The sequence below is a fragment of the Anopheles coustani genome, chromosome 3, assembly GCF_943734705.1.
Source record: "Anopheles coustani chromosome 3, idAnoCousDA_361_x.2, whole genome shotgun sequence".
Taxonomy (NCBI): domain Eukaryota; kingdom Metazoa; phylum Arthropoda; class Insecta; order Diptera; family Culicidae; genus Anopheles; species Anopheles coustani.
In genome coordinates this window covers 88,724,130-88,740,190 of record NC_071288.1, presented here as the reverse complement: position 1 = coordinate 88,740,190, position 16,061 = coordinate 88,724,130, and the positions used below count along the sequence as shown (strand labels likewise).

General features: G+C 46.9%; 3 protein-coding genes across 3 annotated transcripts; 1 reads left to right on the top strand and 2 right to left on the bottom strand.

Moving 5' to 3' along the window:
- Positions 1-6,844: 6,844 nt before the first annotated feature.
- LOC131261134 (mucin-19) lies at positions 6,845-11,221 on the bottom strand. Its single transcript, XM_058263059.1, has 4 exons — positions 10,740-11,221; positions 8,622-10,635; positions 8,260-8,486; positions 6,845-8,200 (listed from the first exon to the last, which is right to left on the bottom strand). Exons 2-4 carry the CDS (start codon positions 10,602-10,604, stop codon positions 8,005-8,007), a joined length of 2,406 nt encoding a protein of 801 aa, XP_058119042.1. The 5' UTR covers positions 10,605-10,635; positions 10,740-11,221; the 3' UTR covers positions 6,845-8,004.
- Positions 11,222-11,613: 392 nt separating this feature from the next.
- Positions 11,614-13,201, bottom strand: LOC131272099 (U3 small nucleolar RNA-interacting protein 2). Its single transcript, XM_058273728.1, has 2 exons — positions 13,106-13,201; positions 11,614-13,032 (listed from the first exon to the last, which is right to left on the bottom strand). The coding sequence occupies exons 1-2, from the start codon at positions 13,154-13,156 to the stop codon at positions 11,734-11,736; spliced, it is 1,350 nt and encodes a 449-aa protein (XP_058129711.1). The 5' UTR covers positions 13,157-13,201; the 3' UTR covers positions 11,614-11,733.
- A 342-nt stretch (positions 13,202-13,543) lies between these two features.
- On the top strand, positions 13,544-15,463 carry LOC131258440 (FGFR1 oncogene partner 2 homolog). The gene is made up of 2 exons (XM_058259761.1): positions 13,544-13,951; positions 14,066-15,463. Exon 2 carries the CDS (start codon positions 14,153-14,155, stop codon positions 15,170-15,172), a length of 1,020 nt encoding a protein of 339 aa, XP_058115744.1. The 5' UTR covers positions 13,544-13,951; positions 14,066-14,152; the 3' UTR covers positions 15,173-15,463.
- The last annotated feature ends 598 nt before the right edge of the window (positions 15,464-16,061 follow it).

Below are 16,061 nucleotides of genomic sequence, written 5' to 3'. Positions count from 1 at the left end.
TTAAAACCATGAATGAGGAGGGCTATCATATAATTAAAACACTAACATTTTACTAAATTTATCCTTATTGGGGAATGAAAAATGTTTTTTTAAATAATAGGAAATGCATAATGGATATGCATAAAACAAATTCTAGCAATCCACATGCATCAAAACCGGTCGTGCTGGTTTTTGAATTGTGATTCATCTCCTTTTATAGATAAATTCTGGAAGGGAAAATCAGTGACACAACTTTGAAAAACAACGAAGCGGACTAAAAGTGAAGAATTTAACTACATGCGACATGAAGCTACAAGTGATTCATTCGATTGATAGCTTTATCTCATTATGTTCGTCAAACTTTTGCGTCTGCTGAACCAAGGGTAGGATGCTTCAATTCAATATTCTCCGCCAAAAATCTCAATACAATAGGATACGTCAACATGAAAACGAATGGTTCATTCGCGCTACATCTTGAAAGAAATTGTTCAGCAGCGTCTCAAAAACGGTCGACTTTAAGAAGAAAGACAAAAACAACCTGACTAAGTTGTCTGTGTTTTGCCGGAGGGAAAATTCGTTGCCCAGACAACAAAGGTTGTCGGTCTTTGTGCCGTTCGAGGATAAAACAATGGTAGCAAAAAGACGACAGAAGGAGTGTGAGTAGAAATTATTTAGCAAACAAATGCTTTTCTAACGAAATGCAGCAATTTGAACAACACTAATTCAGCTGATTTTGTTTGAAAATCCATCAAATAAATTAAAGCTATTTGTACAATCATTTTAAAACGTACCACCGTACAGGTAACGCTTTCTCCTGAGGTTAGTTTACTTAGCAAAGTTTATTTAGTGCACCCGCAACCCACGTCCCTACCCCCTTCCCATCATTATCACTAAATAATTCCATCAACGCGACGTGGCGCGACTCTTATTGACTAAACAGAAACATTTGCTTACGAGGTGCTACCGTGGGGAACGAATATTTTATTTACAACGATCTGCCACACTCACAGTGACAAAGGGCGTGCGTAATTATTATCGGACCGCAATGCGGTTCCCTTCCGATTCGCCGTTCCGATCGGCCGCAGAAATTTGATAAGACTGTTTTTATCGCACAAAGAAAGACCCCGGGAGAAAAAAAATGAATCAAATAGTAATAGAAATAATAATTGTTTTCATTGCGCAACTTATCCATTTAAGTAGTATTAAAGACAAGCTTGTTTCATGATGATACAGTTTCAGTTTTACAGTAGTTTAATTTTTAAATACACTTTGTAGTCTCGAAAACTTGCAACAGCAATTAATTTTCAGCTCTCGTATGGTCTTTTCCGGGATGCTGGCAGGAGGGCACTACCTTTGCCATTTGGAACGCCTTTTCGGACGGTAAAATCTAGTAAGTAACCTTACCTTATGCTCCGTTGGGTACATCTCGGACGAGGAAACGGACGAGTTGATTCGCCTCCGTTCAGTTCCCTTCCGCAGTGTTTCTGACAGCTTGCACAGTGAGTAAGGACACGGGATGATGTATGTTGACTACTTTCTACCCATTGTTCCCGCATACAGGGTTCACTTTTTCCCGCAACATAACACTTTCTTATTTTCTGTTGGCAACACCGGTGAAGTGAAATTTAATCCGAATGCTTCTAAGCACGTGCAGTGAAGGGCATTGATGTATGTAATGTGACGCTGTTCTCGTAGGTGGAGCCGGTCAGTACCTAGAGGCAGGTTGCTATATTTCCACTATCTCACACCTCAACGAACGAGGGGCACGCGAATGCATCGATGCATATGACCGCCAACGCAAGCCGGCTAATTAAACCGTAATCGCACACCGACACAACTGCACTTTTCTATCGGCATCGGGATCCACAACAGATCTCGGTTGGTTGCGCATCCCTAACGGATCACACTGTTTTCTGGTTTTTTGTTTGTTATTAAATGATTATGCAAAACTCTTGGAAAAACAACCGATCATGCTCCGAAGAGGAGAACGAGATTAAACACCCAGGAATCGTACAATAAATGCGCCCCAACAGAAAGGCGAAAATGGGAAGTAGATCAGAGCATGAACATTTTTTTTAATTATGAAACAAGATATTTTTAGTTGAAACACGTTTATATAATATTTCCTCGACCCAGCCCAACTTGCACTTTTTTCCCCAACATGGGAACATAGTTATGCCCTTTTTCTTTTTAAATAAAAGAACATTGCATTTAGAAAATGGGGCAAATTGTGCGCTCTGATAAACCAGGTTGCATCGGAGCGAGCAGAACGGGAATGCTGGTAGCTTTGGTGCATATCCGGAAATAGAAGCGAAAGGGAACCTAACACGGGAGAAGACCACTGGCGACCGTCCAAAAGATACACCGTACACGGCGAGCAGACGAAAGCAGGAAGCGTCCGGAAGTAATTAAAAGTTGACCCAAATAGAAGCGAACCGTCCCGGTGTCGCGCTGGAACAAACGAAACTCAAACAAGGACCGTTGGAATTCAAAAAAAAAGGGGAAAAACGATGCAAATGGAACAGGAAAACCTTAAACGCAAAAAGGCTGTTAGTTTAGTTAGAAGCTAACATGTGAGGAGGCGTCAACGGGGGTTGGGGGGTGATGGGGTTTTGGCACGGCAAACCCGTAAAGGATACTTTACTTTTTCCTTCAGCTTTTCGGGCATGTTTTGCTTTTCTTCGGTGAAGCTTTCCTTTGTGTCGCAGTTGTAGTGCCCACAGTTCAACGAACCATTCGGCGTGAGGATCTCTGGCGAACTTTAAAATGCAACCGGAATGTTAACAACCATTTAGGCTGCTCGAGGTAAGTGAACTGTAACACCTTCCTTGTTGGACTTCGAATTTCCACCTACTACGTGGTGGTCCCTCGCCGTTCCGGTTTGCGGTGTGGGAAGGTTTCCGGCCGTTCGAGAAATTTCACTCGCTAACGTTCACGTGACACACAAAGGCTACCATCGGGTGACGTTTCAATGTGATGGTACGGGTTCGGGTTGACCACGTAAGCTTTCGGTGTGTTGTGATCGTAGCAGCGCAGTAGCAGGCGGACAAAAAGGACACTCACTGTTGCACCCGCGTTTTCCAAACCGAGTTGCAATCGAGAACTGCAAGGACGATAACACTCGGTGGAAATTATGTCACTTTCGTACGATCCACCGACAAACGGAACTGGTTCCGGTTTGATTTTCCTTTCCCCGGTATCCTTTGGGGAAGGGCACCGTGTATTATTGGCACAAAAAGGAACCGCTTTGCTGTCCCACACACAAACACACACGAACGAACATACAAACGCACGTATGTTCGAAAGGAAAAAGGGAAACGGAAAATGCGGCGAATTTTCCACGGTCGACCTTCACCGTACGGACGGGCGAACGGTAGTGAACCGAACATGGTGCAAATTTTCCCGTATAACCCCTATATAGACCGCGTACCATCTCACTCACGCACCTCTCTCAGCCCAAGAAAAGCTCTCCGCTTTTCCTATATTTCCCTGCAGTCTCTGCAGCTTTGTTTGCAGCGCCATCGTGACCTCGCTCTCTCTCTTTCTCTCCCTCTCTTAAGGCAAAGTTTGGACAACGACTACAACACGGGTAAACATGCGTGTGACCGGATGACAACTCCATCATGCTCCATCATATCACTGCCGCTGGAAAATTGTGGCCAATTTTCCCGCATTGATTCGCTATCCCGTTCTCGCGAAAGGGCAAGCACATACCGGGCGTAAACACAAAAGCGGGACCGCTTGTATTTGAGAGCGAAAAATTGCGCGAGAGAAAGGACACATTTTCCGACCCCCAAGAAAGGATTGTTTGCGCAGACTTCGGAGAGCCCGAAGGAAATACTGCTGGAAAAATCGGATAGGCATGCAGAGGAAGGCGAGAATCCTGTGTTGATTATTGTGGTTTATGCTCGGACTCTTTTCCACAGGCAACGATGTCCCTTTGGGCCAGGCAGAAAGACAATCGAACCAAAATACAGTAACATGTTCAGAACACAGTGGGCTATGAATATCTTGTTTGGACAAAAAGGGTTGCTGCGATATGGTGGAGAAAAGCATTATTAAATGATTTGAGTAGGATCTAAAATTGAGGTAAATTTCCCCTTGTTGAACCTATACAAATTGTTTCAACAGAAATTGTAGTTTAATGTAATAATCGTTAAAATCAACGATTGGATCAAACAAATGATAGAATTTCCGAAACAAATGCTCTTTAATTATCTATAAACATATTTGAATTGTTCCCTTTATGTTGCAGCTCCATTTAGTGTTATTATTAGAAGGAGGGTTGGACAAGGAGTGTTGCTAAGGTAACCAAGGACATTAAAACTAGCAACATCGATCATAGCGGAATTATGATCAATTTTGTCGGTTCTTTTTTCTCTTTGACGTGCCTACACATATACACAGAATATCGCGATGAAACGTGGTGGTAGAATAGGAACAAACAAAATTAGAAGGTTCCAACGAAGCAAAGCGCGAAGTAAAAGAAAATACCGTCAATCTTCTCCGTCAGGTCTCCGGTGTCAGAGTTTTTTGAGTTGCTCTTTGCTGGCATTCGTGTTCACGTGTGTTTGTTTTTTTTTTGTTTCTTGCTTCCCAAACCGAAACCTTAAACCTGCCCGTGTCCGCAAAGGGTTTTATTACTATCCGACGACATTGGTTGGGTTAGATTTTGTTTGGTTTTTGGCACTTCTGCGTGCCACCCTTTTCCGTTTTCAGTTTCCATCTTCTCACCAGCATTTCGTTCTCCAACTTCGGCGATCCACTGCCGGTCAGAAACGGACTGAAGATCCGGCGAATATATCCATCATTGCTGGTGGACCGTGCGAAGCCGGTAGCGTTACTGACGCCACCAGAGTATCCAGAGTAACAGCCTCCATCGGCGTCACCGCTACCAGAGTAGCCAGAGTAACAGCCTCCATCGGCGTCACCGCCACCAGCGTAGCCGGAGTAACAGCCTCCATCGGAGACATTGGCGTCGGTTTGGGGCAGCGACTCGTAGCCATCGTAATAACCGCCGTCGCCGTTCGGGCGTCTCACCAGCCCCAGCAGCCGGCCCAAAGAGCTACCGATGGCCGTGGACACTGGACGGTCGGGCATGATGATGATGCTGCTGATCGACCGTCCTCCCGACGAAGGATGTGAAGCAGAAAACCAACCGCAAATGGAGACGGACTATAACCGGAGCCCGATCGCCAAGAATGACTGTGTTACGATCACGCTACACGCACTTGTTCCTGCACATTGTTTGCTTGAAAATAACTATACGCGTGGATGAGAGCTCGGGAAAGAAAACAGCCGCGAAACAAGACGGATACGGTTTATGCTGCGCACAACGATCAAAAGGCGGCCACCAAGCACGATACGCTCGAACGGGTTCTACCAGCCGGGGAAACCAACCGAACTATCCCGATCCCGCTGAATTCCAGCACGTAACTGCGGCAACCGAGGCCACTAACTGGGGCTCCAACCTTGTGCTTGTGGTCCAGAAATTTGTCTTCTACGTGGAGAAGGCAGCTCTCCCGGAAGGCGGTTGCTCTCTTCCAAGATCCTCGATTTTCTTTTTGCGGCTCATCATTCCTTCTCTCGTGCTCTCGCGTTTCCTAGTAAGCGGCGATCTTAAGATTCACGTGAGGATCGCCGCGCAAGGTATCATCGAAATGAAAGATTGTGCCTCAGAGAGACGACTCTTGCGGACGATGGAAGGTAGCGGGGATAGTCCCGTGACGTCATTTTGACGTTTATTATTCCTGTTTTTCAGTATCATAAAACGGCACAAATCATATCATTTCATCGTCTTCCCGAAAAGAAGGTTTGAAAAAAAAACCCTCCAGACTGTTATTGCTGCTTGGTCCATTGGTCCAATGTTATTGCTGCTTGAGCATGATTCCGCGTTTTTTCGCCATGTCACCTTTCGGGACACATCATTTTTAGAGTCCGCTAATGAAGAGAGCGAACGCGCGTTCGATTGCGGCACTCTGTTGCACAAAAGCCGGACCTCAAACCGCCATACGGCTCCAAAGGCGATAGCGTATGTTTGGCCATCACCGCAAACGACACACGTATGCTCAATAGTGATAGTGAAAGATAATCGATTTAATTGGAGCATACCCTACGAGGGCATGCACTGTTGAAGAACGTGTGTCCTAGGGGGGGAGAGGCGTATGATGATTGACGAAAACTGATACGAACGAAATGCCTGTGACGTGGAAAGTTGTTTAAGGATTTTTTTTCCCAAAAATTATACACACCAGACAGAACCAGGAATTCCCTCGGGCGAACCGTGGAACTTGATGCGAAACGCAGACGGCGCACGTTCACCGTAACCACCGGGGGAACGTGGAATGTTTCGTTCTCGACGCGGGGTCAATCAATTTGCAGCACTTTTATTCAACCCCGCACCGATCACCGTAAATACACGCACAGTGTGTGTCACCTTCGCGAAAAATCAAGCTTTACGCACTTATGCAAAACCGACTATAAAAGGACGTTGTGTACAGGGAACTATCAGGATTCGGGAGACATGCTGCAGCACAGAACAATAACAGAAGAAAAGAGATTGCCTGACAGAAAGGATGTACACTTTTCACTGAATCGTGGGCGTTTGCGCGTGTACTGTTTACTTCGTTTGCAACTTTCCGGCGGAGAGAGCGAGTGAGAAGAATATGTTTATCGTTCGCAATCCGCCGGTGCTGTCATTTGCGTCAAAAAATAAACAGACAAGAAATGCTCAAGGTCTTATAATAACAGGTCATACTGTGTCAGTCAGTTTGACAGCAATGTTTGTATTCGTTGTTTATTGGTTATTTCAAAATTTACAAATCCGTTACAGATGCTAAGCGTGAATAAAATACCTGTAGAACTGAAAGTATCAGTCAACTCGCTAGGCATAAATGTCCAGGAAGTCTTAAATAGTAATGGCACCATATCCCACAAGTGGTTAACCCAAAACATCTGCAAGTTTAACTTATTATAGCCTTTATTCGTCACGTTCTGTTCAGCTAATAATTATTCATCACTCAAATTTGCCGCCGCAGACGCAGGCGTCCAAAGCGGCTCTTTGCTCACGTTATATGCTTTTGATTTTATCCGCACCGTTCCTTGTCCCATCGAGAGTTTGATTTCGGCGCCGTATAGAGTAACGGGAAAACTTAAGATTAATGTAGTTCAAATCACATCGCACGACGGTGTATGGAGAAAATCGAAACACTCCCTGAAAACTGAAAGTGCTCCACTGTTCTAGACGAGTTTTGAAGCCACGAAGCTTGAGAAGTTTGTGCTGATTATGATGCGTGCACTTTCACTTCGTCCCTACTGGTACGATAGTTTATAGTGATCGGATAGATATTAAGGTTCGTTTGTTCCGTGCGTGGCGTGTATGGGACACTAACAAAAACGCCTCTGGTCTAAAAAAAAAAAATATACACCATTCGTTGAGCTATCTATTAAACCAAGACTATTCGTCTTTCAGCTTGTCCGTGCAAATACCAACAAAAAATAAACCATCTTTTTTCTCTACTGCTGTAGCGTGTAGGCAAGCGTTCTCTAAACTCAGTCACGGCATGTATAATGACTGCTGAGGTGGCTCCGTCCCATGTCCATCGGTTATCCTCATTTCGATCATCAGTAAGCGTACAGCATAGTAATCAGAAGGATGTAGATAATCTATTATCGTTTATGTGTAAATATGTACACCAATGATTTGTTGCGAGTGCCGCAATCATGTTTAATACGATTTGGTTCCGACTATGTGTGCATCTACTTCCACTTTCCGTTTGTTCCGGTCCATCTCTCTATCTGTCCCTGTAGGGATTAAAGTAAGTCCATTGACTTGGCGAGCAAAACGTGTAAATGTGCGAAAACGATTCGTGACCCGTCTACATAAATATATAGATTTCCACACGCACATCATGCTGCCGACTCCAGTTGCTTCTATAGGTGTTTCCCCTCGTCAGTCGCTATGATTTCCTTAAGTCTTGCACAAGAGAGCAAATATGTCTCCGGGCCCATTCAGACGACGGCCGTTTATAGTGCCGGCCCGAGCGCATCATCATCGTCATCATCGTCATCGTCATCTTCGCTGTTAATGTCCACCCCGTGAAGATAGTCTTCCAACGGGATAGCCGCACCGGCGGCGCCAAGTTCTTCCGTCTGCGTGGCTCCGAACGTTTCGATCTGGTTTGCCATCGTGCGGAGATTTTCCACACCGCTTAAAAGTTGTCTAAAAAGAGGAAACAAACATTTAGTACAGGAACTCTTGGTTACAACTCCGCTTCCTACCTGAGATTATTTTCCGCCGAAGAAGCCGCCTGTCGTAGAGCAATGGTATGGGCCCGCAGGAAGGCCGAGGAACGTTCCCTTCGTGGTCGTTGGTTGACGTTCGTCCCATCTTCTCCTCGAGACACACCAGCATTGGCGCCCGCACCAGTGCTACTGCCCCCGATGGCGCCTCCACAGACTTCTTCTTTCAGCGTTTCATTTTCCCTCCGAAGGGTATCGAATTCAACCTGTAATAAAAGAAGGCGAGTATTAAAAGCTCTGAAATTCTGGACTGACTTTTTTTTACAACAATGCGTACAATGATTTCCACACCTACCATTATTTTTTCATCCAATTCTATAAAAAAGTAGGCTAATACTTACGCTCATACTGTGAATCTTTTGTCGTAGCTTCTTCACCTCAGCTTCGGCAGAGGCTGCTCTTGTTTTGGCCTGCATGAAACTGTTTGCATTTGATTGCGTCGAGCCGCCGTTGCCCGAAGACGGTCCGCATACTGCCGCAGCCGCCGCCGCTGCTGCTGCGCTCACTCTCGACGAAACCATCGACTCGAGATCCCGCTCCAGTTCCCGGATACGCCGTGCTTGCACGCTAACCGTCTGCCGGCTTTGATCGAGCTCGCGACGCAGCCGTTCATTTTCCGCCAGTTCCGCCCCGAGTCGGTTCTGGTATTGCGCTTCCCTTTGGCGTTGTTGTAGCCGGTGGCGATGGTTGGAGGCTGCAGCCGATGCAGCCGCTGTATCCGACCCGTGTGGTGTGTCTTGTGTCACGTCCGCCAGACGTCCAGACGAATGGATTGGGCCATCGGAGAGGAAGTCCGGTAGACGGTGAATTTTATCCGCCGTCCCCGCCGACGGACCCGAAGAAGCCTCCGGTGGAGGCGGTGAGACGGAGTAATAGTAGGGCCGTGATCTGGCCCCACCCAAACCACCGTCGCCGAGGCCAGCGCCGGCATTACCTTCGGTTAGATCCGGAGGAAGTTCTGCTGAGGATGGTGTCGGTGTTACTCTCCGATGGGGAAGGTCCAGCCCGATTTCTGGCCCAACACCACCACCACCTCCCATTGGGGGGAGATCGAGCGGAATGGTCGGTGAGTTTCGATGACCCATATCTGAGCCACGGCCGCGCACATTACCACTTCCGGTACTGCTTGCCGTCAAATCGAACGGCATATCGTTGAGAATGACACCGGAACTACCTACTCCGGCCAGCTCAAACATATCGTCGAAATCCACCGAGCCGGATGAACCACTTCCACCACCACCGCTGGGAATACCGGCACCACCACCCCCGCTTCCGCCCTTCGGAAGCGTGTTATACCACTGCTCCATTACGAGATGATCCTGAACGAAATCGGGAAGGGCTGCCGAAAATTCTGTCGCCCCAACCAACCGCCCTCCGTTGCCACCATCGTTTTCCTGGTCGTGCCTTCGCTCGGTTCCGGTGGCCGAGCCAGGGCTATCGAGATCGTAATTAGAGTACGATCGCGGTACGTACCCTCGGAGTAGTTCCGCATCCTCGCCTCCGTTGGACGAGTGCGTCCCCCGGAGGCCACTACCCAAACAAGCGCCACTACCGCCAACTCCGGGCGGGTAATCCGAGCTGAAGGAACTGTTACTACGGCTCTGATAAATCGATCCGAAGCGCTCGTCGGCAAAGTCGGACAGGCTTGACTGGGAATCGAACGAAGGGAAGCGAGGGGAGCGTTTCATCTTCGACTCGCTGCTAAGCGTATTGACCGACTGGAACTGGGGAATTTTTGGACGTGCCCCGGTCGTCGAACTGACCACATTCAGTGAACTCGTCGTGGCTGACTTCGAAGGGGACCCGGTGCTGGTCGTAATGGTGGTGGCTGGGTTCACCGGATTCCCTGATGCAATTCCGGCATTCGTCCTTGTATCCATCGAACTGCCGTTCGTCTCATTACTGTTCGCAACCTCAAGGGTGCTCGAGCATCCGTGACCATTAATGTTCGATGTGCTACGACTATGGTTGATGCTGCTACTGCTGCTAGTGCTAGTACCTCCGGACGCACCCAAACCGATACCGGTCGAGCTGACGCCATTTATCGTGTGGTTGTAATGCGTTCCACCGGCGGCGGGGCCGTCCCACTTGAGGAAATGTTTGAAAGAGAACGGATTCTCCTCCCGCCGGGTTGGCGGATCTGCCGGTGCCGGTGTTGACTGTTCCACGGGCGCCGAAACATTGTCTCCCGGCTCACTAGTTACTGTCGCGGCTGTGGCAGCTTTCGTTCCGGTTGTCGAAGAAGCCACCGTTCCTGAAGTAGACGAGGAAGGCCCACCATCCGTGAGGTCATCGGTGTTAATGTTGTTGTTATCCTTTGCCATTGTCAACGATATCCTTATGGCGTATCGGGTCCTAAACGTCAGCGTGCCAAAAAAGGAGCAACAATATGTGTAATTAAATAAAATTGCTCTTTGTTTTCATTCGGGCTCGCGAAACAAGTCGTTCGTGGGTCGTACCTACGCTTCCGCAGACGGGTGACGAATTTTGTTTTGGTGTGTTTGTGTTTGCGTTGACGAAAAAAAAATTAAATGGCAAGTTGAAAGGCTATTTTTTACTATCCTGCGATATGAGCAGAGGTCTAGGGTATCACACGTCCCGTTACGACGAGGATGCCTTACTGTAAGAAGGCTAATGTAGACTGGCAAATCGCAAACGCCACTGAGAGACAACACGACACGGGGTTTCCTTGTGTACAACACGCTGAAAATAGGCAAGACGCGAAAAAAGGGATTTGCTATGCGATTTGCAACACTCGACGTAGCAGGTCTTGCGTTGCCATGCACCTAGGATTGTACACTTTCTTAAGGCCTAGGTCACTTTCTTCACTTTGGTTAACTCTCCCTTCGCGTGTAGGGAATGATGGAGTACGTTCCTTTTCTTGCGCGACCGACGGCAACTCGCAGAAGACGAGTTCGGTTTTTCCTTATTTCTTCGCAGCCCTGTTCCCACTGTACACCCTCACTTCCGTAGTGCCCCCTTTCCAAAGCTTCTACACTTCAAGCGTTATTTTGACAGCATACCACAGTTTATAAGAAAGTGTACGCTACAGGTTAAACTATTAACGATACTGTGATATGTAAACAATTACAATAATGAATTTAAAAAATCTTTAAATTTCCTACAAATTGTAGATTGAAGAATAGAATAGCTTTCTATATCAATGGGTGCTCTTTTGATCTCGTCGTTGATTATTCTTCAGAAAAGATTGGAACCCTGTTTAATCCAACCTACCTTCACACATTTTACATTTTCGTGAAAAACTTCATTTTTGTTGTGAACTGGATGGCAGAAATTTTTAAAAATTTAAAGAAATTATTTAAGATGTTTAAACTCTGTTACACCACGTATCAAATAAACCATGAGTTGAATTACGGCGTAATTTATTGAATTCATCATTCTCCACCCTACTTTAATAGAAACGAATTGAAAGGACCAGTTTATGAGTTTCATTTAAACATCAATGGACAATGGAATCACCAGTGTCCGGTTCTTTGCGTTTCGTAACGTCCACCAGCGGCCGAGCCGGTGTTCTTGTCCGACGGCTACGATCAGAAACCGTCCATCGCTGGTAAATTCGATCGCATTGATAAAACCGACAACCGGGATCGTTAACAATGGTTCGATGGAACGCCGTTTGTTAGCAAGCTTCCACACGCGTACAAAACCATCGCACGATCCTGATGCAATTACGTCCGAGTTTGCTAGTACGCCGACACTGCTGATCCAGTTCGGATGCCCGACGTCTTCCTCGCCATGAGCCAGTACAATGCGGTGTAGTGGCTTCTTCTTGGCGCAGCTCCACAAACACAGTGACCCCTCGATTGAACCAGAAATGAACAGTTCTGTGTTTACAAACTTCACAGCCGAAAAGTCCTCGGTTAATGCGTTGTATACGAGTTGCGTTTCTTCCGCCACTTTCCAAACGCGCAGGGATTGGTCCATGCCTCCTGATGTTACGATTCGCTCGATCGACAGGGCATCGATTCCCGACACCTCGCTTTGGTGTCCGTACAAGGTTTCAATGTAGACCATCTCATCCAAACTCCACACCTTCACCGTGCGGTCAGCGCTGCACGAGTACAGTTGATAGGTACCCTTTCGAAATACCACACCGTTGACGGCTTTCGAATGACCGTTCAAAGTATTCAACTGTACCAGGCTAGTGCCATCGAGAATTTTGATTTCCTCCGTACCGTCTGCAACCGCGAGGTACTTCATATCATGGGACACGCTCAGCGATTTCACATTGCAATTCTTGACGTGGAAACTAGCTGTACGTTTGGCGCTCTTCAGGTCCCACCGTACAATCCATCCGCTCTTGCAGCCAACGTAAAGTGCTGCATTGTTTTCCGAAAGCGTGCAGCATGTTGGGGAAAGCCGTTGCATTTTCCAGTGGAGAGTGGTGGCATTGTCAAGATCGAAGTTAGTCAGCTTGGCAGCAAGTGGTCGGTACGTTTTGCCAGTGCTACTGAGGTAGCTTTCCTTCAGCGAACGGGCCATGCCCCTCGTAAGTTCGGTTTCGTCCTCATACTCCTCTCGGTCTTGCTGTTGCTCCTGTACGTGACGCAAATACTGTTTGGCCAAACGGATACGCTTGTCCTGCGTTGTTTCGAGCGTGGCCATATCATCTTCCACATCGCGAAATTTGTGTTGCTCCTTGAGCAGCTCTTCATCGCTATCAATGTTGTCGTCCTCTACCTTGGCCTCTTTACTTGGTTTAATGTTCGCCTTTGGAGCACCTTTAGTTCGCTGATTGAACGACGGAAGAGAGTGTAATATAAATGAGCCATTCGGTCACTGCATTGTTGAACCATTTTACTACCTTGAGGTTAACTTTTTCATTCTGTTTTCGACCAACTTTAAAAAGAGACATTTTGACGAAAGTCACCGTCAACAAAACCACATGGACTGTTGCAGATTGTTGACACTGGAATATTCCCTCAAGCTACATAAGGTAGAGCTATAATAAACTGCCTGACATTTAAATAGATAACAAATTTGATCAACAAACAATAATCTCACTAAAGTGAAGCACCGACACTTATCTAGTGATAACAATGACTTTTTTTCAATTTAAACATCCCAAAAATTAAGTTACCGCTAATTTAAGACGATTTTCCTGAGCCCATTGTGTCGAAATTTCTCATCGTTCATCAGGAAATGTCAATCAAATCACAAAACCACCTACCTTATTATATGCTCCACCTTGGTTACAGCACTTCAGTTGTCACAATAACGAGATCGCAGTGAAAAAAGAGAACTGGCGTAGCAGAACAGAAAAAGTGATTGGAAAAATAGTGTTGCACTTCGTGTACGCATTTCAAACGTGCACCCATGGTTGCTCAACCTATCTCTAGTTGAATTGGTTCTACGCTGAACTAATTCGTGTGATTTTCGCCAAAGGTTTACTGCTAAAACTTGGGGATTACTTTCCACCACAAAATTCGATTCCACTGCGGGCAAAGAACACACAAACCCTTTCGACGTAGCGATAAAACCCCTTCCACCCCCTTTCAAACGTGGTGTAGCGGTAGTATCACCCACTAATGTGATTGTTTAACATCGTGATACAGAAGGGGACCAAAAAGAGTGATTGCATTGTGCTTGATTTGTGGATACATTCGTGACCTGCTTGGATCACGTTCCATTTAACGATTTGTAGTGTTTGGTAAGTTTTCTTCCGTGGACGACAGGAATGCGGAAGCTAATCACCCTCATATTAGTAGGCCTTTTATGCGTACGTACTAATGTGATGTGTCTTGTTTTTTTGTTTACGTCATAGGTTGGTACATTAGGCGGCGGACGGATCGTCGAAGCATATAATCCCAAAGTGAGAGTTGTTACGAAAGAAGGAAGAAAGTAAGCCAAGATGTCAGTAACATTCGAGCAAATTATACTTGACGCAAAACGGATCGCCAATCGACTAAAGGATCGTGAAGCACTTGGAGATGCGCTGCTGCTCGAGTCCGAGTCGGTTAACAAGCAGATCGAATCGATGCGACAGTTCCAGGACGATATCGATATACTGAACAAACTGGCACGCGATCGCTCGAACAACCAGCTGATTACGATCATCCACCAGGAAAACCCGCAGATCCGGGAGATACAGCAGGAAAACCGGTTGCTCAAGGCAGCCCTCGAGGATCATCAGCACGCACTGGAGCACATTATGTCCAAGTACCGGGAACACACACAGGCCAAGATACTCAACACGAAGGTGAACTTCGTGGAAGCGTTCACGCGCCACCATCAGTCGGCCGACATCGAGCGGCGGGACGAGCTGATCCGTCAGCAGACGGCCAAGATACAGGAGATGGCCGCCGTCATGCAGCGCGTCTCGCAGCTGGACGAGGAAAAGCTCAACCACGAGCAGGAGGTGTTGAGTAAGCTTGTGACGGAGAATAAGGGACTTCGGGAGTTGTTGGAAATTTCGCACAAGTACGGTTCCGGTGGGCAGAAAATCATGGTGGATGATAAATCCACGCAAACCGACAGCTACCTGCTGGATGAGCTGATAGAGGCGGCCGTTACGGCGAGGGTAAACCTATCGAAGGTTGCTGGTGTTAGTACATCCACGCAAATAGCATCATCTGTATCACCCGGCACTTCCTTGCCCTCGGCTCCCAAGTCACCGGCGGTCACATCAGGTACAGGAAACCCAAGTGCGGCCAAAGTGGGCAGCGAAACTACAGCTCCATCCGCAACCAGCACAACTAGTGACAAGTCTAGCAACGATACGGTAACAAGCACTGCTCCAGCGAGCAACGCGCCTACTACGACAACTTCAACAACTACACCAGCGACTGTCACGACGGAAGCATCATCGACACCAAGCCCAACCCCGGTGGCTGTGGTTGCAGCAACCACAGCAAGCGCCAGCGCCTCGTGACGCGATTCTGGTGAAAGTCAGGTTTCGGTTTTGTTCTGTTGCCAATCAGCCCTTCTCTAGACTGTCGAAGAACGAATTCAAACTTCCATGCACTTTGACGGAATGAACAATCTCAACAGATCCGGTCTACACTCTAAACGCGCACTCGATCGTAGCACACTACACGCATTTCTCTGATTTGTGCACGAATTTTTAAGAATTTGATTTTAACCACAGTCCACTTCCATTTTAAACACCTTCGGAATCTTATCGACGTTTAGGGCATTTTTCTCCAAATCCGTTTGGCATCGTTTATGTTTATGTTTATGTTTATTTGTTTATCTTATTGCTTGCCTCTCGGGCTATGCAAATACTGCTTAATATTAACACAGATATAATAATACTTAACTACATTGACGTAGGCAGATTGAAGACGGCCAGAATGGTACTAGGTTCGATATCTCGCGTCAGCCAGAGCGTGAATGAGGTAAGGAAATAAATGGAAGGAAAACTTCTAGGAAGGAAGTGCATGTGCTGCAAGGAGAGAGCGGAAGGTAGAAATGGAGTGCTGGAAATCGAAGTGGACAGAACAAGCATTGAACTGTCGCAGACATTCAAGCAGGGGATCGTCACTACCATAGCGAGTACGGCGATTGGGAATAGCCAATGGGGGACGAGTTCTTAAGGATCGGGAAGGGACATAGAGAGGAATTTGTTGGAGTAAGGAGGGCGCATCGGTTGTACCCAATAGAAGACCAGCAATCAGTAAAGCCTGAGTATGTGCCCGCCTGGTCTCCAACGAAGGAAGGCCCAGAATTTGACACCTGACCTCGTAGGGCGGGAGAGGAATGTCATGGTTCGGTATAATGCGGCGAGCTGCAATACGGGTAAAAAGTTTTTGCACCCTTTC